Below are 24,429 nucleotides of genomic sequence, written 5' to 3'. Positions count from 1 at the left end.
CTAGAGAGGCCTGCTTCTTGTTCCATTGGGACAATAGCCAATTCTGTATTACACGACAGTGAGCCTACGCCCACTCCACTGAAGGCATACAGGAGGTTAGAAGGCCGAGAAGGCTCATCGTTTCTCTCACTGAGCATTTTTTCCGGTGTTGAAAGTGCTTCACCTTGCTTACCAGAGACTGGATCTTGATCTGTGGCAGGAAAGTCGACTGTGTTAGGGAGTCTAGTATAACACCTAGGAATTTCACCCTCGTGGATGGTACTAACATAGACTTGGGTTTGTTCACAATCTATCCTAGCTCTGACAGACGGGATAAAAATATTTCTAAGTCTGACAGCAGGAGCTCCCTTGAGTCTGCTATAATTAAGAAATCGTCCAGGTACGGCACTATATTTAACCCTTCTTGTCTGAGTGGAGCTATCATTTCTATCACCAGTTTGGTGAATAGCCTTGGTGCAGCTGAAATCCCGAAGGGTAGCGCTATGAATTGAAAATGGAGAATCTGATTGAAAGGGTCTGAAATCGCAAACCTTAGGTATCTCTGGTGATCTGGGAGAATGGGAACGTGCAAGTAAGCGAGCACATAAATGCCCCTAGCTTTATCTGAGGTGCAATTGATTTCAGAGACTCCATTTTGAATTTTCTGTAAAGAAAGTTGTTTCAGGTTTATAATAGTTTGAAAGTCTCCTTCCTTCTTTTTTACTAAAAATAGAGTTGAATAGAACCCCCGACCTCTTTGAGACACGGGAACTGGGATTACTGCTCCCTTTTTCACCAGGTCCTGGACTCCCTGGAAAACATTCAGTTTGGAGGATCTGGAAGGCATCCTTGTTACGACAAATCTTGGAGGAGGAAGGTAGGTGAACTCGATCTTGTATCCTGACCGAATGATATCCAAGGCCCAAGGATTTTTTGATGTAAGCGCCCATGGACCTAGGAAATCCTTCAGTCTCCCCCCTACAATGGCATCATTGTTTGTCTTCAGATTTAGATTGGGGCTGCTTCTGTTTGGATATTCTATCACTCGACCAGGACTTCATCCATAAAGCCCGGCGAGCCGCATTGGAGAGTCCAGCCTCTTTAGAACAGAATCTAATAGATTCACCCTGTAGCTGACTTAAGTAGAGGGATAGACTGTAGGATTTCTTCCCTAGAAGTCTTGTTTCTCAGGTGATTTTCTAGCTCTTGTAGCCATAAATACATAGACCTAACTACCGACGTGGCTGCAATGTTGGTCTTAACATTATACATCAAGGCCTCCCAAGACTTTCTCAGAAGGGCATCTGCTTTACGTTCTATAGCATCCCTTAATTGAGAGGCATCCTCAAACGGCAGGGCAGTCTTTTTATTTACTTTCGCCACCTGCACGTCGATCTTAGGGGTCTCATCGAATAGTTTGGACTGAGAAGGGTCAAACAATAAACGATTTTTTAATTCCTTGGATATTCCAAGTCTTTTCTCTGGTTCTGACCACTCTTCCAGAATCATCTCTTTTATATTTTCGTTTATGGGGAAGACCCTGGATTTCTTCACTCTAAGGCCCCCAAACATTTAGTCTTGAATAGATAGAGACTTAGGGGCTTCTTCAATCCCCATTGTCGCTCTGACCGCTTTTAATAAGTTACCCATTTCCTCCGAGGAAAAATATAATTTTTTGTTGCTTTCATAGATCTCTCCCTCAAAGAGAGAGGAATCATCTTCCCATTGCATGGAAGTAGAAGCCTTATCATCAGCGTCATCAGATTCCGAGGAGGAAATGATCTTAGAACGTGGACGTTTGTGAGAGGGCTGGCCTTGGTAATCCGATGGAGCGGCTCTAGCGGCCCTAAGTTCCTCCTGAACCACGGATCTAATACCATCCATAAGAGAGGGTTGCTCCTGCCGGATCACATCAGAAATACACTCTTTACATAGCTTCTTTCCATATCCATCAGGCAGTCTTTTAGCGCAAGAAATGCAGCGAGGAAGTTTTTTAAGCTTTTTTTGAGCCTCTTTAGCCTGAAATTAAATAGATATGGAATAGAGGCATCAGTAAAACCCCAGGCAGAAAACTTCAATTGAAATGACAAGCAGACCCACAGAGGGATACTTACAGGAGGCAGAGAGGGAGCATCAAGCTCCATGGAAGTTTGCAGATCGGGACCTGACATGCTCTGGCAGTAGGGGACAGTATACACAGTACCGGTACTTACAGACCTCAGATCAGCGTTCCGTGGCCGTCCCGCCTTTTATTCAAACACCTCTGCCTTCTGCTTCCGGGTTGCGTCACATGACCGGACCCGGAAGTGACGTCTCAGACGTCGGCGTGCGCACACGCCGGCCGCTGCTCAGCCCGTCCCACCGGGGAGGAGGAAGTTGCGGCCCGGGAGCAGGCTCCAGACCAGCCAGAGCGAGCCCTCCCGATACCCCCCAGCCCAGCATAAGCACGCGGCCGCCGGCGGACTGCGGCCGCCGGCGGACTGGGGGAGCTCCGACTTGAGCTTCAGGTAAACCAGGAGACCGTCCTCGGGCCCTCCTGGAGAAGCACAAAATAATTTTTAAAAAAAGGGTGTAGGAAAAAGTTCAATTTCCCATCTTCATCTCCCTGCCAGCCCACAGGGAGACTCTTCTCTGACCCTGGCCACAGTGGGGACAGGAACACTGAGGTGTGGTGGTGGGAGGGGGCAATTTAACCTCTTCTCTGTTTCCTGCCCCCACAGAGGTCATGGGTCAATCTCCTGTGTGGCCGTCATGGTGATGATATGGGAAAAGTGGAGAAGTCATATCTGTCCATTATACTTTCTCTCCTTTTATGATTCACTCCTTATTTTGGGGTTAGGGTTCCAGAAACCTGACCGTACCCTAAGAGCCAATTATAGAGAACCAGAATTTGTAGGAACATTCATATCCAATAACTGACGGTGTATAATAGTGTCGCCGTCACAATGCCAGCCACAACACTAGAACACAATACACCGGAACCGATGACACACTGTCCTCGTGGCAGTGCCAGTTAACCTGTTCCAGCCAGTGAGGCCTCATAGGGCTATATTCACACTGGATGAATTTGAGCGAGATTTTCAAATAGGGGTAAAACAGCACTCTTGCTATTACAAAGGGGTCATATTTCCTCACTCAGCGCCCAGAGGGAGTGCCATGAGGTAGTTCCCCACACAGCCCCCATGCCAGTGCCAATGAGCATGCCATGAACCAGCCACATGACATAACGCCATATACAGGTGTTTCAGTAACACCCCTTTGTCCATACAGTAAATGGCGCTCCTAATTGCTCCTCACTGTACCGCACCCCTCACACTGCTCAGTCTGTCTAACACTACGCCCCTCCCAGTTTCCCATGCTCCTCCCCTTCTCAGCGCGCCATCCCCAGTCTAACCACTAGAGCCCCTTCTGCTCCACTAGGCTGTCTCCCCAGTAGGCGCCATTTTCCTTCGCACTGCCCGCTTACATATTACTACAGACGGTCGTCAGCAAAATGGCGATGTACGCGGACTGTGTGCAAAAGAGATGTTGTTCTCCTTTTAAAACTGCTCCGGTATTTTGAACGTCGGGATTATTACCGGGACATCACTGCCAGAGGGAGAAGAGTCTTTTCGGGGGCGGGTGCTAGGTATGTTCTGTATGGCCGTGTGAGTCTGCACCTCTGTAATAAATACAATGAACTAAGTGAGTGCAGTGCATGTGGTAGAAAGCTGGAAAGGTTTTGGTCTGTAGAACTACAAGTCCCAGCATACAAATGCATGGGAGCTATGCTGTTTCTAGGTTATAGTTGGAGGGTGTCCCTGCACCATCTGACACTGACAGCACTGATCGGATAGTGTTAGACTGTGCAGGGACACGTCCCAAACTGGTAGCACCCATCTGGACCTTTATTTTAGACTGCTGGCAAGTCATTCATACATGTCTAGTAGGAATAATATAGGAATAGCACAAGGTAGAGTCATAACGTGCTCCAGAATTGTTATTACATGACGAATGCAAGATAATAGACGCGAGGGGAGGTGACCGGTATTGCCAGGGTGCGAGTAAGGCTTTGTTCACATCAGCGTTCAGCCTTTCCATTCTCCTGCTCCGTTATAGGAGCAGGATAACGGAAAGGACGGATTCGGCACATAACAGAGCCTACGGACCCCATAGACTATAATGGGGTCCGTTAGGTTTACGCTCAGAGGATGATTTTGGAGCGGAGACAAAAGTAGTGCATGCAGGATTTTTGTCTCCGCTCCAAAATCATCTTCTGAGCGTAAACCTAACGGACCCCATTATAGTCTATGGGGTCCACAGGCTCCGTTCGGCTCAGTTATGTGCCGAATCCGTCCTTTCCGTTCTCCTGCTCCTATAACGGAGTAGGAGAGCGGAAAGGCTGAACGGTGATGTGAACTCAGCCCAAGACTACTTTCACACTGGCGTTTTGGCTTTCCGTTTGTGAGATCCGTTCAGGGCTCTCACAAGCGGTCCAAAACGGATCAGTTTGCATTCTAATGCATCTGAATGGAAAAGGATCCGCTCAGAATGCATCAGTTTGCCTCCGTTCCGTCTCCATTCCGCTTTGGAGACGGACACCAAAACGCTGCAGCATTTTGGTGTCCGTCTGATAAAACTGAGCCAAACGGATCCGTCCTGACACACAATGTAAGTCAATGGGGAAGGATCCGTTTTCTATGACACAATCTGGCACAATAGGAAACAAATCCGTCCCCCATTGACTTTCAATGGAGTTCAAGACGGATCTGTCTTGACTATGTTAACCTCTTGGGGGACACAGGGCGTACCTGTACGCCCTGATGTCCCGCAGGCACCCTGGGTCAATGCCGAGGGGGGTCCCCCCCGTATCGGCGAACGCTGCGGATTAACCCCTTCTATGCCGCTACCGTGGCAAAGAAGGGGTTTGTGTTTGAGGGAGCGCATCGAGTCCCTGCGCTGCTGTGGCGGGGACTCGATGTCTCAGAAGGCAGCCCGATGCCTTGTAGAGGCATTGGGACCTGCCTTCTATGGGAGCCGAGGAGATCCAGCCTCAGGCTGCGTCTCCTAGGCAACCTGTTAGTGTATTACTAAGTGTCATACACTAACAGGCAATGCATTACAATACAGATGTAATGCAGAGGGGATCAGACCCCCAAAAGTGAACGTCAGAAATAAAGTAAAGAAAAAAAAAGTAAAAGAAAGGTGTTTTTAATAAAACTAATAAAGTAAAAAAAAAAAGCCCCTTTCCCCTTATTTTATAATAAAAAAACAGAACCCCCCCCCCCCCACACATATTAGGTATTGCGGCGTCCATAATGACCGGCTCTATAAATATATCACATGATCAACCCTGTCCGATAAATACCATTTAAAAAAAAAAACGGTGTAAAAAAAAGCCATTTCACACGGGCGAGTTTTCCGCGCGGGTGCAATGTGTGAGGTGAACGCATTGCACCCGCACTGAATCCGGACCCAATCATTTCTATGGGGCTGTGCACATGAGCGGTGATTTTTGCGCATCACTTGTGCGTTGCGTGAAAATCGCAGCATGTTCTAGATTCTGGGTTTTTCACGCAACGCAGGCCCCATAGAAGTGAATAGGGCTGCGGGAAAATCGCAAGCATCCGCAAGCAAGTGCAGATGCGGTGCGATTTTCACGCACGGTTGCTAGGAGATAATCGGGATGGGGACCTGATCATTATTATTTTCCCTTATAACATGGTTATAAGGGAAAATAATAGCATTGTTAATACAGAATGCTAAGTAAATTAGGGATGGAGGGGTTAAAAAAATAAATAAAAAATAAAACTCACCCCATCCACTTGTTCGCACTGCTCGGCTCGTCGTCTTTCTTCTTCTTTGATGAACTGGAAGGAAATGGACCGTTGGTGACGTCACTGCGTTCATCACATGACCCAGCATCATGACGATGTTTCATGTGACGGACCATGTGATGAGCGCAGTGACGTCACCAAAGGTCCTTTTTCTCCCAGGTCATCAAAGAAGAAGAAAGAAGAGAAGCCGGCTGCGTGAACAAGTGGAGGTAAGTTTGATTATCCCTATTGTACTAAGCTCACTGTATTAAGAATGCTATTATTTTCCATTATAACCATGTTATAAGGGAAAATAATAAAATCTACACAACACCGAACCCCAACCCGAATTTCTGTGAAGAAGTTCGGGTCTAGGTACCAAACATGCTGATTTTTCTCACGCGCGTGCAAAACGCATTTAAACGCTTTCCTACGACGCACCCGCATCCTATCCGGCCCTCACACGCGACGCCCGTGTGAAAGAGGCCTAACAGTGCCAGTATAGATAAAGCCAAACGTAAAAACTCAGGCTTGACCTGAGCACCACACATGACCCCTGTCCCCCTCCTCAGACATGTAGAGCACCACACATGCTCCCCGTCCTCCTCCTCAGACATGTGGAGCACCACACATGCTCCCCGTCCTTCTCCTCAGACATGTGGAGCACCACACATGCTCCCCGTCCTTCTCCTCAGACATGTGGAGCACCACACATGCTCCCCGTCCTCTTCCTCAGACATGTGGAGCACCACCATGCCCCGCGTCCTCCTCCTCAGACATGTGGAGCACCACACATGCCCACCGTCCTCTTCCTCAGACATGTGGAGCACCACACATGCCCCCGTCCTCTTCCTCAGACATGTGGAGCACCACACATGCTCCCCGTCCTTCTCCTCAGACATGTGGAGCACCACACATGCTCCCCGTCCTCTTCCTCAGACATGTGGAGCACCACACATGCCCCCGTCTCCTCTTCCTCAGACATGTGGAGCACCACCATGCCCCCCGTCCTCCTCCTCAGACATGTGGAGCACCACCATGCCCCCCGTCCTCCTCTTCAGACATGTGGAGCACCACCATGCCCCCCGTCCTCCTCTTCAGACATGTGGAGCACCACCATGCCCCCCGTCCTCCTCCTCAGACATGTGGAGCACCACCATGCCCCCCGTCCTCCTCAGACATGTAGAGCACCACACATGCCCACCGTCCTCCTCAGACATGTGGAGCACCACACATGCCCACCGTCCTCCTCAGACATGTGGAGCACCACACATGCTCCCTGTCCTCCTCCTCAGACATGTGGAGCACCACACATGCTCCCTGTCCTCCTCCTCAGACATGTGGAGCACCACACATGCTCCCTGTCCTCCTTCTCAGACATGTGGAGCACCACACATGCCCACCGTCCTCTTCCTCAGACATGTGGAGCACCACACATGCCCCCGTCCTCTTCCTCAGACATGTGGAGCACCACACATGCCCCCCGTCCTCCTCCTCAGACATGTGGAGCACCACCATGCCCCCCGTCCTCCTCCTCAGACATGTGGAGCACCACCATGCCCCCCGTCCTCCTCTTCAGACATGTGGAGCACCACCATGCCCCCCGTCCTCCTCAGACATGTAGAGCACCACACATGCCCACCGTCCTCCTCAGACATGTAGAGCACCACATATGCTCCCTGTCCTCCTCCTCAGACATGTGGAGCACCACACATGCTCCCAGTCCTCCTCCTCAGACATGTGGAGCACCACACATGCCCACCGTCCTCCCACAGCCGTAGATTTGGTCCTCATCCAATCCGTGTTCAATGGGGCTGCAAAATATGTCTGCATCTGCAGGTCCATCCCGCGGCCCTACAAAAAATAGGACATGCCCTATTCTTATCTGTTTTGCGGAGGAGGATAGGACATTTTTACAGAAGATAAATAAAATGGCTTGCACTCGGCCAGGATCTGTGTTTTGTTAATCTGCGATTTTTGGACTGCAAAACACTTATAGCCGTGTGCACCAGACTTTATTTTGATGTCAAGCAATTTACCGCTCTGGTTTAGATTGCACCTCCCTACTGTCAGGTCCCACAATGTCTGTCAGATATATCCTCCTTCTATCACCTTCTAAAACTTAACATGGAGAAAACAGAATTTGTCATCTTTCCCCTATCTCGCCCCCTCTCCCCACAGACCTATCTATCACAGTCAGTGGAGGTGATTTATCAAAATGGGTAGAAAGGAAAACTGTCTTAGTTGCCCATAACAACCAATCAGATTACAACTGTCATTTTCCAAAAGAGCGCTGAAAAATGAAAGGTGGAATCTGATTGGTTGCTATGGACATCTAAGCCAGTTTTCCTTTACACTAGTGTTTATAAACTTCCCCCAATGTCCGCTTCCTTGGGGGTAACTTTTGATTCCGCTCTTTTCTTCAAACCCCCCATCCGCTGCCTCCTCGACACAAACCTCAACCAGGAGTCTGCAAGGAAGCTTGTACATGCCACCTGGACTACAGTAACATCCTCCGCTGTGGCCTCCCATCTAGCACTCTCACAAGCTGCAAACAAAGGGGTCAGTCAGCACATCCCGATGCGCAAGTGCACGTGGCTATGGCTGAAAACATAACATACAATGCAACAGCACTCTGCAAACAAATGAAGTACAAAAATGAATTATATTGCTAATGCTATGCTTATAAATTAGAGATGCTTGGCAAATCATTTTGTACAAAATGGTGCTTGCTCCTTCCTTCTTCAATCCAAGTTCTCTGCTCTGGGCGGGGGGGCGGAGCCTGTGGCAACATCAGCTAGACGCTAGACGTGCCTGCCTGTGCCGTGCATGCCGCTGCTCCAGTCTCGAATCTCTTAAAGAGACAAGCAGCACAGTGCAGGCACAGCTGCCGGGGGCCCCTCCACTCCAGACTCCAGTCCAGTTTTAATTACATTACGGCGGCGCGGCGCCGTCTCCAGACACAGGCACACCCGGCGCCACAGGCACATAAAAGAATTATAGATATAGTAGTAGTTGCGGCCGGGCCGACGCTGGGGGCCCCTAAGCAGTCGGGGGCCCGGGTGCAATTGCCCCCCTTGCCTCTATGGTATCGCTGGCCCTGCTTGAGCATCGGAGCAGTTCATACTCCGATGCTTTCCTTTGCCCTGCGGTAAATAGCACAGGGCAAAGGCATTTTCTGGAGTTTTGGTGACGTACGGGGCTCTCCATGGGGCTGCTGGACAGAGGCTTCCGCCCAGCAGTGAGCCCGGTGACGGCTGTAAAACGGCTAGGGCAGCGCTAAAGCCCGCCCATCAGAGCTGGTGACGTCAGGCCAGACGGAAGCCTCTGCCCGGCAGTGTGTTATTGTAAATTAAAGAGCCCTTGCCCTGCGCGATCCAGCGCAGGGCAAGGGAGCGCATCGGAGCATGAAATTATGCGTATAGGTGAAATTATGGGTTTATCTGGGTTCAGCTCTGAACCCGGACAACCCCTTTAATACAAGGCACTTCTTTGCTGTCTGGATTCATTTTTCCATCACATTATACACTGCTTGTTTCCATGGTTACGACCACCCTGACCACCCTTATAGATGTACAGCACTAATATACCCCTGGCCTGTAGACTCCCAGATGGACAGAGCCACCTGCACCGCTGCAGCCAATGAGTGGCGTCAGTGTTGATGGTCCCTGAGGGGCGGGGATCAGGTGACTATGAATTTTTCAATAGGTACAACTCGCCGCTGGAACTGCAGATGTCGGAGGAGATAAGGATGGGGCTTCCGAATGTCAACATGCTCCATCCGTTTGTCCCTGGGGAGATAAATTGCCTCCAGAAGAGTCTTTCTTCCCCCTTCTCTTTCTCCTGGTGGTCAGGAGAGATTGCTGTCAGTCTAATGAGGGTTTGGCTGACATATCTCGTGTGAGTGGTCATCCCAAGACTGTTCCACATCCTATAATAAGGTGACCATCTGTAGAAGTCACAGGAGATGTGTATTGTTTGGTGGGACTTTCTGCTTCTTACATGTTCACATTGTGCAATGCCCATGTAACTGGTTTCTGCGCTGTTTCTGATTCCTGCAGGCTTCCCGTGCTCAGGATGGAGGCTTTGTTACAAGGAATGCAGAAGAAGAAGATGATGGGGTGAGTATTACACATGTGGTCTATGTCTAAAATATGAGTTGGCCTTTGCATACATACACACCTGAACAAATCGCTTCTGTGTGTGAAGGCACCCTAATAATCCAAGTCCCCGTGGCAAGCTGTCATTTTACCTTGTATTTTATCAGAGCACTGTTTGGTTCCTGTGAAGCTGAACTGCAAGAACTGATGAGGCAGATCGATATAATGCTGGAGCACAAAAAGTCTGAGTGGGAAGCCCATACCGAGACCCTCAACACTCTTCTACAGCTCCGAGATCAGGAGCTCAGCGCTGCTAGGACACGAGAAGAACGTCTGAGCCAAGAGGTGGGATCTCCTATTGCTTACAGAGATGGACATGGATGTATTTTTAAGTGCACTACTTGTACTGACACACGAGCCATTTGTGAGAAACCTCTAACCGTTCTGGAACAGCTTTTCCCATAGCTCGGCTCGGGGTGTTACCATGCCCCCCAAAGGAGCGTGTCCCTACACAGTCTGACACTGGCAGCGCTGATTTGTCCTACGGCGAAGGGACAGATTCATGCCCAACTAGTAACACACAGTTGTCATTATTTTTACCCATTTAGGCTACATGCACACGACCGTATGTGGTTCCGTATGGCATCCGTTTTTTTTTGCGGATCCATTGTAATAATGCCTATCCTTGTCCACAAACTAGAAAAAAATAGGACATGCACAATTTTTTTTGCGGGGCAACGGACATACTGATGCGGACAGCACACGTGTGCTGTCCGCCTTTTTTTTGCGGACCCATTGAAATGAATGGGTCCGCATCCTATCCGCAAAAAAAACGGAATGGACACGGACACAAACGACGTTCGTGTGCATATAGCCTTATAGGAAGCTTAACAGAGGAATGGCAAAATGTAGCTTTCTAAGTATGCTTCAGAAATATTGTACTGCCAAGAGTCCTTCCTTTGGGGCAATTTTTATTTATTTATTATGGCATTTTACTTATTTTGAGCTAAAAATTATTTTCTTAATTGGTCTTTATAAAAAATATGGAATCCTTTTTTGTGTACATAGCTGAGATGCTGTAGTAGCTGCCTGTGGAGTTTCTCTCTTTTCTGTCATCTGGGGAGCTGATGGACTCCTTATCTCTGACCTTATAAACACTCATTAAAGGGAACCTGTCACCGGGATTTTGTGTATAGAGCTGAGGACATGGGTTGCTAGATGGCCGCTAGCACAGAAACACTGCAGCTGTATGAGGATGAGTGATAGCATTAGCAATCGCCCGTCCCAGTACAGTGGAGGTGATCACTAACAAGCGGCCGATTATTGGGAAGGAACTCGTCCTTCTCAACAATTGTGCGCTCGATCGCTGCATGTAAATGCATACATAATAAGTGGTAACACTTAGTTCGTTGGCCAGGAGCTTTCTGAAGACATTTGGCCTTGGTCTCATCTCTTTGAAGTTTGGATGTCACATAGGTGAACCTACCCTACCGGTTGTCTGCCCCGGCTGCTGGCTTTCAGCCAGACACATACTGCTGCATGCATGCCAGAAAGCAGCCAGATCCCTGTCGGATCCTGTTATAGTCAAGGGGCGTCCGGCAGTGTGCTGCAGTATTGCACTGTAAATCCGGTACTCTGTTCCTCTGCCGGAGTTGGTTGCCACGTACAGTATGTGAACTTACCCTAACACAATACACTGAGCACTGCAATCTGTTACTGTATAATCATAGTGCAAGTTTGATAGATTGTCTGGCCTGCTTGTCTAGGACAGAGAACTAGCTCTTTGAATGCACATCTCCGTTGTACACATTTGCAGATTAGGTCTCTGAGAAAGCAGCTGACAGAGCAAGAGGAGAACAATCGCAGCAAGACGGCGGAGTACGAGTCCCAGCTGGCACGCTTTCAGGACGAGGTATAACATTATTTCCATGGTAGCATTTTATACTATATCACTGCACGGATACGTTATTATCCGTGAAAAAGTGTTATAGATACAAGCCTTCAGCATCCTGCCCAGCTCCATCTTTTTACTCGGGGTCATGGGCCAGAATGGCTGCAAAGAAAAGACTGGTGCTGCAGTGGCCCAGGCAAAGTCCAGTCCTCAACCCAAGTGAAATGCTTAAAGGGGTTGTCTCATCATGGACAATGGGGGCATATCTTACCCATTGTCTTATAGGTGCGGGACCACCTATATTGAGAACGGAGCCCCGCAAGTGAAGAAGGGCGCACTGCACATTCGCAGCCGCCCTCCATTCATTTTCTAAGGGGCCGGCAAAAATAGTCAAGCGTTGGCTCGTCTTTTTCTGACGGCCCCATAGAAATGAATGGGAGCGGGGGCCACGCATGCGTGGTACGCTCCCATTCACTTCTATAGGGAGCCGGCTTGGTGGTGGCCGGACCTGAGTCCTCCAGCCACCACCTTGCGGGGCTCCGTTCTTTATATAGCTGCGGGTCCCAGTGGTGGGACTTGCACCTATAAGACAATGGTGGCATATCCTAGCGATATGCCCCCATTGTCTATGAAGAGACAACCCCTTTAAAGCGGTTGTAAGGGTTCGCCCACTCATCCCTTAGTTTACCCATGGAGAGCCCGGGATGTCGCTGGATCTGCAGAAATAGTCTGCAATACAGCACAGGGCAAGGGAGAGCTTGGGAGTGTGAAATGCTCCGATGCTCATGGCAGAGGGGCCCTTTAAGAGAGCTGTGCATAAACGAGTGGCCACAAACCTCAGTAGACAGAAGCAATGTTGTAAGAGGAGGCCGATGTGAGAGACTGATGTAGTAATCGTTTTCTGTATAACATAAAGTGTAAATGCCACATTTTAATATTTTTTTCTGCTAATGTGTAGGGACAGAGATGGGGAACATTTTTTTCTAATATACTTTATTTAGGGAAATCCTTTATTTATAGTAGAACACTTGGGCAGACATGCCCCTTAGTGATCTTTTCAGAGCCGTCTTCCTAACAGCACAGTGCGGTATTAGGGAGACGGGGTGGGATGGGAGCTGCCCTCACTGCTCCCTCATATAGTAGTGGGGACAGTACAGTAATAACTATACATATATATGATCAGCGTGGCCAGTGCTGTTGGTGAGCGCTTCTCCTGTACTCCCAATACGCTGTGTAATGAGCCAGCCACCAGGAGAGATGGCTGAGCAAGCGGTAAGCGCTCAGTACTAGCAATGCAGAGAGGCAGGGGGAAGCTCTTCTATTGTATCTAGGGACATTTATAGCATATAACTGTCCCTATATACTATATAACATTGCTAGTACTGAGTGTTTACTGCTCGTTCAGGCATCTCTCCTGGTGGCTGGTTAAAGGGAACCTGTCACGTTGAACATGATGTCGGAGCTGCAGGCAGTATGTTATAGAGCAGGAGGAGCTGAGCAGATTGATATGTAGTTTTGCTGGAAAAGATTAAGTAAAACTTGTAATTTATTCATTTAAATCCCTGCTCATTCTGAGCTTTGAAGTCCAGGAGGCGGTTTTATCAGTGATTGACAGCTATCTCTGTATAAACAGTCATAGAGGGAAGCCTGTCGATCACTGGTAGGACCGTCTCCTGGACTTCAAAGCTCAGAATGAGCAAGGATTTACATGAATAAAATAAAAGTTTTACTTAAAGGGGTTCTGCAGTTATTTTAAACTGATGATCTATCCTCTGTATAGATCATCAGCATCTGATCGGCAGGGGTCCAACACCTGGGACCCCTGGCTGATCAGCTATTGGAGAAGGAGCGCCGCGGCCTTCTCTCGGTTTCCCTCAGGCCCAGTGAAGTCCACACTGGCCTGGGCGGGGCTAAGCTCTGTTCACTTGAATGGAGCTTTAGCCCCGCCCAGGTCAATGATACTAGTCGTGACGTCACTGGGCCTGCGGTAAACAGCGAGAAGACGCGGCGCTATTGCCAGCGTCACTACCTTCTCAAACAGCCGACACCTGGGACCCCCGCTGATCAGATGCTGATGATCTATCCAGAGGATAGATCATCAGTTTAAGGCCTCTTTCACACGACCGTTTTTTTTTTTTCCGTTTACGGGCCGTTTTTTGCGTTCTGTATACAGAACCGTTCATTTCAAGGGTTCCACAAAAAAAACTAAATGTACTCCGTATGCATTCTGTTTCCGTATTTCCGTTCCGTTGAAAGATAGAACATGTCCTATTATTGCCCACAAATCACGTTCCGTGGCTACATTCAAGTCAATGGGTCTGCAAAAAAAAACGGAACACATACAAAAATGCTTCCGTATGTCTTCCGTATCCGTTCCATTTTTGCGGAACCATCTATTGAAAATTTTAAGCCCAGCCCAATTTTTTCTATGTAATAGAACTGTATAGAACTGTATATGCCATACGGAAAAACGGAACAGAAACTGAAACGGAACAACGGATCTGTGAAAAACGGACTGCAAAACACTGAAAAAGCCATACGGTTGTGTAAAAGAGGCCTAAGGGTGCATTCACACGACTGTAAGTGTTTTGCGATCCATACGGTCATGTGAATGCACCCTGAAAGAACTGCAGAACCCCTTTTAATCTTTTTTAGCAAAACTATATATCAATCTGCTCAGCTCCTCCTGCTTTATAACATGGTACCTGCAGCTCAAACCGTCAAACACCATGTTCAGCATGACAGGTTCCCTTTAATTACTCAGCACGCCGGGAGTACAGGAGAAGCGCTCACTAACAGCACTGGCCACGCTGATCATACAGTCCTGATCAAAAGTTTAAGACCACTTGAAAAATGGCAAAAATCATATTTTACATTGTTGGATCTTAACAAGGTTCCAAGTAGAGCTTCAACATGCAACAAGAAGAAATGGGAGTGAGACAAAACATTTTTTGAGCATTCAATTAATTGAAAATAACGATTAAACTGAAGCAGGCTGTTTTTCAGCTGATCCAAAGTTTAGGACCACATGCCTTTAAAAGGCCAAATCTGTGCAACGATGTGGATTCATTGTAATTTTCTGTCAGGTAGTCACACGTTGTGATGGAAAAGGCAAAAAAACTCTCCCTTTTTGAACGTGGTCGGGTTGTTGAACTGCATAAGCAGGGTCTCTCACAGCGCGCCATCGCTGCTGAGGTGGGACGCAGTAAGACAGTCATTTGGAAATTCTTAAATGATCCTGAGGGTTATGGAACAAAAAAGTCAAGTGGGAGACCCCAAAAAATGTCATCAGCACTGAGCCGGAGGATCCAATTGGCTGTCCGTCAAGACACTGGACGATCCTCCACCCAAATTAAGGCCCTTACTGGTGCTGACTGCAGCCCCATAACCATCAGACGGCATCTGAGACTGAAGGGCTTCAAAAACAAGACCTCGTCTCCTTGAACGCCACAGAACTGCTCGTTTGGACTTTGCAAGAGAGCACCAAACATGGGACATTCAAAGGTGGAAGAAAGTTTTATTCTCTGATGAGAAAAAATGCAACCTTGATGGTCCTGATGGTTTCCAACGTTACTGGCATGACAAGCAGATCCCACCTGAGATGTTTTCTACGCGCCACAGTGGAGGGGGCGCCATAATGGTCTGGGGTGCTTTTTCCTTCAGTGGAACAATAGAGCTTCAGGAAGTGCAGGGGCATCAAACGGCCACTGGCTATGTCCAGATGTTGCAGAGAGCATTCCTCATGACTGAGGGCCCTCGTCTGTGTGGTAACGACTGGGTTTTTCAACAGGACAACGCTACAGTACACAATGCCCGCAGTACAAGGGACGTCTTCCAAGAGAATAACATCACTCTTTTGGCCCATCCTGCGTGTTCCCCTCATCTAAATCCAATTGAGAACCTGTGGGGATGGATGGCAAGGGAAGTTTACAAAAATGGACAACAGTTCCAGACAGTAGATGGCCTTCGTGCGGCCGTCTTCACCACTTGGAGAAATGTTCCCACTCACCTCATGGAAACGCTTGCATCAAGCATGCCGAAACAAATTTTTGAAGTGAGAAACAATAACGGCGGAGCTACTCATTACTGAGTTCAAGTTTGGAAGTAGAATTTGGAGGTGTGGTCCTAAACTTTTGATCAGGACTGTATATATGTATAGTTATTACTGTACTGTCCCCACTACTATATGAGGGAGCAGTGAGGGCAGACACCCAGCAGCTCCCATCCCAGCCCGTCTCCCTAATACTGCACTGTGCTGTTAGGAAGACGGATGTCTCTTCGCAGCGGCTCTGAAAAGCCACATTAGTAAAAAAAAAAAAAATTGGTAGTTACACTTTTAAGTTATTGCTGCTAAAGGTACTTCTGTAAGCTAGGGATTAATGGGGTGGACTTAGTTTTTCCCACCATTTTGGCTTCATTCTTGAATAAATAATGACACGATGGCATCTGTTGTGATTCATCTGAGGTTGTATTTACCTGATTTTCTAACAACCAGATTTTTTTTGCTATGTCCTGATATGTAAAACTCTGACTGTAAAACAGCCGATCAGCTGCTTGAGAAGGAGCGCTGCGGCCTTTTTACTGTTTACCGCCGGCCCGGTGACGTCACGACTTGTATCAACTGGCCTGGGTGCGGCTAAACCCCATTCAAGTGAACAGAGCCTGCGGTAAACAGTGAGAAGGCCGCGGCGCTCCTGGAGCGCCGCTACCTTCTCAAACAGCTGATCGGCGGGGGTCCCTGGAGTCGGACCCCCACTGGTCAGATGCTGATGATCTATCCAGAGGATAGATCATCAGTTTAAACAAACTGCAGGACCCCTTTAACATTGCAGCCTAACCATACAGTGTATAAATCCCTGCGGCATGTAGTTGTGTGCCTTACGTGTCAGGGGATTACATTTTACAATTCTGGAGATTTTCTCGGTCTGTGCCCCAAACTTCATTTAATGTGATGCGAGCACAGCCTGATTGTTTCACTCTATGAAGTTACTGCTTCAAGGGGTGTTCCCACAGAGGATATGTATCACCTATCCACAGCGCTTGGTGGCCTCCCTCAGTCCTTTCGACTTTGAATGGAGCAGCAGCACTCCTGATTGACCGTTGTTCCTTACCGAGAAACAGGGGGGCCCAGGACACCTGTTATGTTAGTTGGTGGGGGTCCCAGCCCCGAACATTTATCAGTTATCCTGTGGCTAGATGATAAATGTTCTGTGTGGAAAATCCACTTTGACACAAGCTGAAACACCCAGATCACTTGCTCTGGAAATGTCGCCCAGGTTAAAACGAAGTATGGAACTGAATTATTAAAGGGGGGGGGGGTGTCAGATAATAAAACATAACTTTTATTTCAAGTGCAAGTAAGAAGGCCCCTACAAAGACAAATAAACAAAGACCTAGGCCAGATAACAAATGTACTAGCCAAAGGGGACCAAAGCTGAAACACTATGTAAGGTCTCAATTGCAACGCACGTTTCAACAACAGACCACCGTAGGGTAGGTTTCAAATTAGGCAAGAAAAAGGATGGATCTTACCGGTCTAGTTGAATCTCATCATGCGGATGTGGTGGAGGCAGGTACCAGAGCAGAAATGGTTGTAAGATTTATATACACGGTACTTGCTATCATATTGCAGAGTAAGATATAAGGACGGGGTAGGGGATCAAATACTGACCCTAGTATGCCCTAATCAGGCTAGAATTCCCTAAAGACCTCGTAATACGGAGTCATCGCCCTGAAAGGGGCTGCCCCGTCCGGAACCTTACCCTGTTAACCAGGCCCTAAAAAAGCCCTAATACTGATGGTTGTCCTGGGTATATATCCCCTAGAGGCTGATGTATACTATTCCAAAGGATCACCCAGAGGAGAAACTATGTCTCAACTCGTTTTTATCGATTGTTAAAAGCCCCACGAATCATCAGGGGACACGGGGCTAAGATGTCATTCAAACGGAGAGATGTGCGTATGGCAGGGCTCTCACTGACATCAGGGTAACCTCAATAAAATATAAACGGGGACCAATCAGGATATAGTCAATAGAAGGTCCCAATGTACCAAAATAGGGTAGTACATAAGACTTACTTAGTAAAATGTAGTAGAGGCGTGCATATGGCACGGCTCCAGTGTACAGGGATGCAGCAAATTGTGGTCTCCCCACTTACTTGGCAGGTCAAGCAGCAAGAGTGTTCACTGCCACGTGCCTTTATAGATCACTAGGGCCATCTGAGAAGTGCGCGCGACGTCGGCTACCTGTGATGTCCTCGTGCGCAAACGCACAGGCGCTCCCGAGGACAGCCCACGACAGCAACTACAGTGCCGCTCCAGTGCATAAATTAGCCCGCCCACTGGAGCGAGCACATGGAGACATCAACAAAGCCGGGGGACGTGACCATGGCCATCAGAACCAGGCGGAGGCTCTGCGTTAGATCACAGTAGAGCAACCGCCCTGGACGGTGATGGCCACAGCAGAGCAGGAAAGGAATACCACATGACTATTTAATAAATGATTGTAAGAGATGAACACAGAAGCCCAACACAGAGACTTGAGGCGATGCCAGGTCAGGATACGGAAAAAACTGACCGGCACCGTAGAAAAGCCAAATATAGGAATCACATACAAAAGTCCAAAAATAAAATAGAACAGAAACAGAACTGCTAAGAGATTTACCGGTACCCAGTCAGGTTGGTGTGATCCGAATGGCCGGCACCTTAAATGTAGCAGCCAAAGTGAAGCTGTTTGTTAAGCCCATAGTGGCTGGGGGTGTTCAGTTCAAAGATCCACCAACACTCCTGCTGCAAAATACGCTTGTCCCAATCACCCCCACGTGGTGACCTCTTAACATGTTCAATTCCCTTAAATCTGATCGCTGTGGGACGCCCATGATGGGTAATCTGTACATGCCTCGCGATTGGGGAGTCCTTCTTATTGCGTATGTCACTTAGGTGTTCTATCCTTTTGCGGAGTTCCCTACGGGTTTTGCCCATATATCTCATGCCGCACTCACAGGTGAGGAGATAAATCACTCCCGTGGTGCGGCAGTTGATGAAGTCACATATGTAGTGGACATACCCTGTGGTATTGTCGGTGAAAGATTTGCCTGGTGTTAAAAAAATCACAGAAACTACAGTTGCCATATCTAAAACAGCCTTTAATAGGTTTCTCAAGCCACGTCCGTGGTCAATCCGGGGGACTGAAGTGGCTGTGTACAAGATGATCCCTCAAATTAGCACCCCTCCTGTATGTAACCGATGGTCGGGGGCTTAACACATCGGCTAAATCCGGGTCCACCAACAGAGTTTCCCACTGGCGGCCTATAATGTTTGTCACCTCTATTGCCGCTAAGGTTACTTGCCTGGCGTCTAAACTCAGATCGGAACAGTTGCATCTCAATCTCGGGTATCGCCCCCTCGGTATCCCACGTTTCAGTGGGGTTGGGTGGCAGCTGTCCCATCTAAGTAGAGAATTTGGTAGTATGGTTGATAAAGTGGACGCCTTATATGCTCCTCCGCGCGGTAACGCGGTTATCTTGAGGAGCTCATGTGCTTTCTAACCAGATATGCTTGTGTTTGCATGTTTGTTTTGTTTGTAGTTGAACAAATTGAAAAAAACCTATGAAAGAGTACAGAGAAGACACCAGAGGATGGAGATGAAAAGCAGTGGTGAAGAAGACAGGTCAGAAGTCAGTCGGTTGGCACGCAGGCTTGAGGTAAAAATACAGCTATAATGATTTTCTGGCTATCTTCTTTTAGTATAATCCAAATCAGTGGCATAGTCACCATTCTAGCCAACCACACGACTGATGTGGGGTCCATAGTAGGGCTGCAGCTATCGATTATTTTAGTAATCAAGTATTCTATCGATTAATCCGACGATTAATTGAGTACTCTAAAAAGGAAAAAAAACAAATTAAAAGATCATTTTTCTTTATAAAAACTCATCAGCCCCCCGTGCCATCATCAGCCCCCGTGCCATCAGTCCTCAGCGCCCTCATCTCCCCCCAGTGTCCTCAGTCCTCAGCGCCATCAGCTCCCCCCAGTGCAATCAGTCCTCTGTGCCATCAGCCCCTCCATGCCATCATGTCCTTCACTCCCCCAGTGCCATCATCCCCTCCATGCCATCATGTCCCCCACTCCCCCAGTGCCATCAGCCCCCCCATGCCATCATGTCCCCCAGTGCCATCAGCCCCTCCATGCCATCATGTCCCCCACTCCCCCAGTGCCATCAACCCCTCCATGCCATCATATTTCTTTACAAACGGTCCTAAAGACCCAAAGGTGCCCTATTTCTTTCATATGCCAATTATTAATGACATAACCTTTAATATATGCATGTTTAAAAGTTCCCCAAAACAAATTAAAAATAAAGATTATTAAAATCAGCTGTGTCACATGATTTTTGTGTATTTTTTTTGTCTATGATATATTTGCTCATATACCTCCAGCTATTGAGCAGGGGGCTGGTACCTGCGTGCTCGCTACCTGCTCCCTACTAGAGATGTCGCGAACATAAAATTTTCCGTCCGCAAATTTTCGCGAACGGGCGAACCGCCATTGACTTCAATGGGCAGGCGAATTTTAAAACCCACAGGGACTCTTTCTGGCCGCAATAGTGATGGAAAAGTTGTTTCAAGGGGACTAACACCTGGACTGTGGCATGCCGGAGGCGGATCCATGGCAAAACTCCCATGGAAAATTACGTAGTTGACGCAGAGTCGGGTTTTAATCCATAAAGGGCTTAAATCACCTAACATTCCTAAATTGTTTGGAATAACGTGCTTTAAAACATCAGGTATGATGTTATATCGATCAGGTAGTGTAAGGGTTACGCCCGCTTCACAGTGACAGACCAAACTCCCCGTTTAACGCACCGCAAACAACCGCAAACAGTCCATTTGCACAAGGTTGGATACCAAGCTAGCCATGTCCCGTTCCTTGTCCTCACTGACTTCATTGAAGGTCTCTTCCTCCACCCAGCCACGTACAACACCAAGGGTCCCCGAAAGGTGACAACAAGCCCCCTGGGACGCCTGCTGTGTTTGGTCTTCCACCTCCTCAAAGCCACCTTCCTCCTCTGACTCCTCTTCTTCAGACTCCTCTCTCTGCGTTATTATAAGGTGTGTTAAGTAGTACTATTCCTATCAGTTTAATCCCTGTCACCTCCCCTATCAGGGGACGTGTATATGGCATCGATTTTAGGAACGGGGAGATGGAAAAAGATGCTTGGTCGGTCCTCCTACTTCAAATTTGGGGCACTGCACGTGCATTCTAATGTGCCGCCAGATAGTTGTGATGTGTTATGCTGTTCTATTCTTATCAGTTTAATCCCTGTTATGTTCCCCTGGAACGCCTCAGACTCCACCAGCTTGTATGGTAAAAGCTGGCAAGCTAAATGTTCAGACAAGCCAGCTGTCAGACCTTGGGCAAGGGGGTGACTTTGTGACATTGGCTTCTTACGCTCAAACATGTCCTTGACAGACACCTGACTGTGGGAAGATGAGCAGGAACTGCTCAAGGCGAGAGACGGAGTGGCGGATGGTTGAGAGGGGGCAAGGAGGACAGCAGTGGTTTATGTGGCTGAAGATGCTGGACCAGGAGGAGGATGGCGGCTTTGAGTTTGTGTGCTGCTTGTACTCATGTGTTGATCCCATAGGCGTTTGTGATGTGCGATCATGTGCCTTCGCAAAGCAGTTGTACCTAGGTGGGTGTTGGACTTCCCACGACTCAGTTTCTTTTGGCACAGGTTGCAAATGGCATCGCTGTTGTCAGAGGCAGACCCACAAAAAAAATGCCACACTACTGAGCTCTACAATGACGGCATTCTGGTGGTGGCAACAGCATACGTTGATTGGCATGCTGTCTGGCTGACCCCGGGGGCCGATGCATGCTGTCTGACTGTGCCACTAGCTCCTTGCGACGACCTCCCCCTGCTTCCAACTCGTCTCCTCCTCCTCTCTTTCCCCCTGTTCTTCTTCTCTTCGAGCGGGCACCCACGTGACATCCACGGACACATCGTCATCATCAACCGCTTCACTTGTATCTGACAACTCAGCAAAGGAAGCAGCAGCGGGTACAACATCATCATCATCACACCGTGCGTCCATGTGTGTAATGCTGCCTGACTGAGACATATCCCTGTTATCTACATCCTCTGGCAATAATGATTGCGCATCACTCATTTCTTCCAACTGATGTGTAAATAACTCCTCTGATAGATGAAGTGAAGCAGCTGTGGTGCTAGTGTTGTTGGTGGTGGCGGCAGGCGGGCGAGTGGTAACTTGAGAGGTGCCCGAAGCTGAGCTGGAGGAGGATGGTGCGTCAAGGTTCCGAGCGGAAGCTGTAGAAGATTGGGTGTCCTGTGTTAGCCAGTCAACTATGTCCTCAGAACTTTTCGAGTTCAGGGTACGTGGCCTCTGAACACTGGGCATTATTCTAGGGCCAAAGGAAGTCACAGCACCACGACCACGACGGCCCCTGCGGGGTGGCCTGCCTCGGCCTGTCATTTTTTTAGATTAGTTAAGTTGTACTATGCGTGCAAGCTACTGTGACACCAGATATGAGTTGCGCTGAAGTGACACTATGCACTTGCAGCAGGGCCTTAAACACACAAACAAGTGGAGGCAACTGACTGCTATTTATTCAGCCAAAATTGTTGTTTTTCTTTAAATGGAATCGAATGTGACACCAGATATGAATGGCGCTGAAGTGACACTATGCACTGCACTGGGCCTTAAAGAGGACCTTTCACTAGATTAAAAAATCTAAACGAACTGTACAGACATGTAGAGCGGCGCCCAGGGATCCCCCTGCACTTACTATTATCCCTGGGCGTCGCTCCGTTCGCCCGGTATAGCCTCCGGTATCTTCATAGTTAGGCTCCACCCAGGGGAACCTGCCGGCGTCTCTTTCTCCCATGCTGTAGCGCTGGCCAATCGCAGCGCTGAGCTCATAGCCTGAGAGAAAAAAAAAACTCAGGCTATGAGCTGAGCGCTGCGATTGGCCAGCGCTACAGCATGGGAGAAGGAGACGCCGGCAGGTTCCCCTGGGTGGAGCCTAACTATGAAGATACCGGAGGCTATACCGGGCGAACGGAGCGACGCCCAGGGATAATAGTAAGTGCAGGGGGATCCCTGGGCGCCGCTCTACATGTCTGTACAGTTAGTTTAGATTTTTTAATCTAGTGAAAGGTCCTCTTTAAACACACAAACACGTGTGTAACTGACTGCTATTTATTCAGTCAAAATTGTTGTTTTTCTTTAAATGTAATCGAATGTGACACTAGATATGAGTTGCGCTGGTGACACTGTGCACTTGCAGGGCTGTGAGCCTGACACACACGCTGGCAGGCAACTGCAATTTGATTACACAGAAAAAAAAAAAAAGCAGACTGATGTTCTAGCCCTAAAAAGGGCTTTTTGGGGTGCTGTCCTTACAGCAGAGATCAGATGAGTCCTTCAGGACTGTAGTGGACACTGAATACACTGGCCTAGCTATCGATTTCCCTATTAAATCAGCAGCAGCTACACTGTCCCTCCTCTCACTAAGAATGCAGCTTCCGAATGAATCTAAAATGGTTGCTGTTCAGGAGGTGGGAGGGTCTGGGAGGGAGGGTCTGCTGCTGATTGGCTGGAATGTGTCTGCTGACTGTGAGGTACAGGGTCAAAGTTTGCTCAATGATGATGTATAGGGGGCGGACCGAACATCGCATATGTTCGCCCGCCGCGGCGAACGCGAACAAGCTATGTTCGCCGGGAAGGCGGGAACTATTCGCCGGCGAACTATTCGGGCCATCTCTACTCCCTACTGGCTAGTCCTACTATAATGTTGTTAGATGAGTCTCATTAAGTATCTCCATACACATACATGTGCACACTGTGCTTAAAAACTACTCAGACACTGCCCCCCAGTGATTATTCCCAACTCGATCTCTAAGGCCCCCTGCACACGACCGTTTTTTCCCCCCGTTTACTGGCCGTTTTTTTTGCGTTCCGTATTTGGACCCATTCATTTTAATGGTTCCGCAAAAAAAAAACGGAATGTACTCCGTATGCTTTCCGTTTCCGTATTTCTATTTTTCCGTTCCGTTTAAAGATAGAACATGTCCTATTATTCCCCGCAAATCACGTTCCGTGGCTCCATTCAAGTCAATGGGTCCGCAAAAAACCGAACACATACGGAAATGCATCCGTATGTCTTCCGTTTCCATTCCGTTTTTTGCAGAACCATCTATTGAAAATGTTATGCCCAGCCCAATTTTATCTATGTAATTACTGTATGTTGTATATGCCATACGGAAAAACGGAACAGAAACGGAAACACACGGAAACAATAAACGGATCCGTGAAAAACGGACCGCAAAACACTGAAAAAGCCATACGGTCGTGTGCAGGAGGCCCAACTCTGATATCTCCTGTTTATCTTGAGCTAATGCTGTCATTTTGGTTTTGTGTGAAAGCTCAGGCAGAACAGTTAAGTACTTTTCCTACAGCCCAAGGGCTGAGTTCGGGCAAAACTGTTATGTACATGGTAATCTCTTTCTAACAAAGGTAGAACCAGTCCTGTACCTCACGTTTGTCCCCATTCATTGCTCCAATTTCTCTGCTAAATTAGTATCAAGCTAGCAGCTCAATGAGTGTGTCCTTTCTGTCGCAGCTCAGGGGGCGTGTCCTTT

The 24,429-nt window shown here is 48.2% G+C and overlaps 1 protein-coding gene across 4 annotated transcripts in view; it reads left to right on the top strand.

Annotated features, from left to right (window-relative positions):
• The first annotated feature begins 3,517 nt into the window (after positions 1-3,517).
• The window catches only part of CEP63 (centrosomal protein 63), a 75,322-nt gene continuing 54,410 nt past the window's right edge, over positions 3,518-24,429 (top strand). For 3 of the 4 annotated variants that reach the window (XM_040427691.1, XM_040427690.1, XM_040427688.1), the window contains exons 1-5: positions 3,518-3,607; positions 9,836-9,895; positions 10,042-10,219; positions 11,691-11,786; positions 19,352-19,468. In XM_040427691.1, the coding sequence (XP_040283625.1) occupies positions 9,852-9,895; positions 10,042-10,219; positions 11,691-11,786; positions 19,352-19,468 (435 nt within the window). In that variant the 5' untranslated portion in view covers positions 3,518-3,607; positions 9,836-9,851. The remainder of the gene's footprint in view (positions 3,608-9,835; positions 9,896-10,041; positions 10,220-11,690; positions 11,787-19,351; positions 19,469-24,429) is intronic. The other variant, XM_040427689.1, reaches the window with a different exon arrangement.

The sequence above is a fragment of the Bufo bufo genome, chromosome 4 (assembly GCF_905171765.1).
Source record: "Bufo bufo chromosome 4, aBufBuf1.1, whole genome shotgun sequence".
Classification (NCBI taxonomy): Eukaryota; Metazoa; Chordata; class Amphibia; order Anura; family Bufonidae; genus Bufo; species Bufo bufo.
The sequence above is the reverse complement of the archived record's forward strand: the minus strand, read 5'-3'. Positions and strand labels throughout refer to the sequence as shown.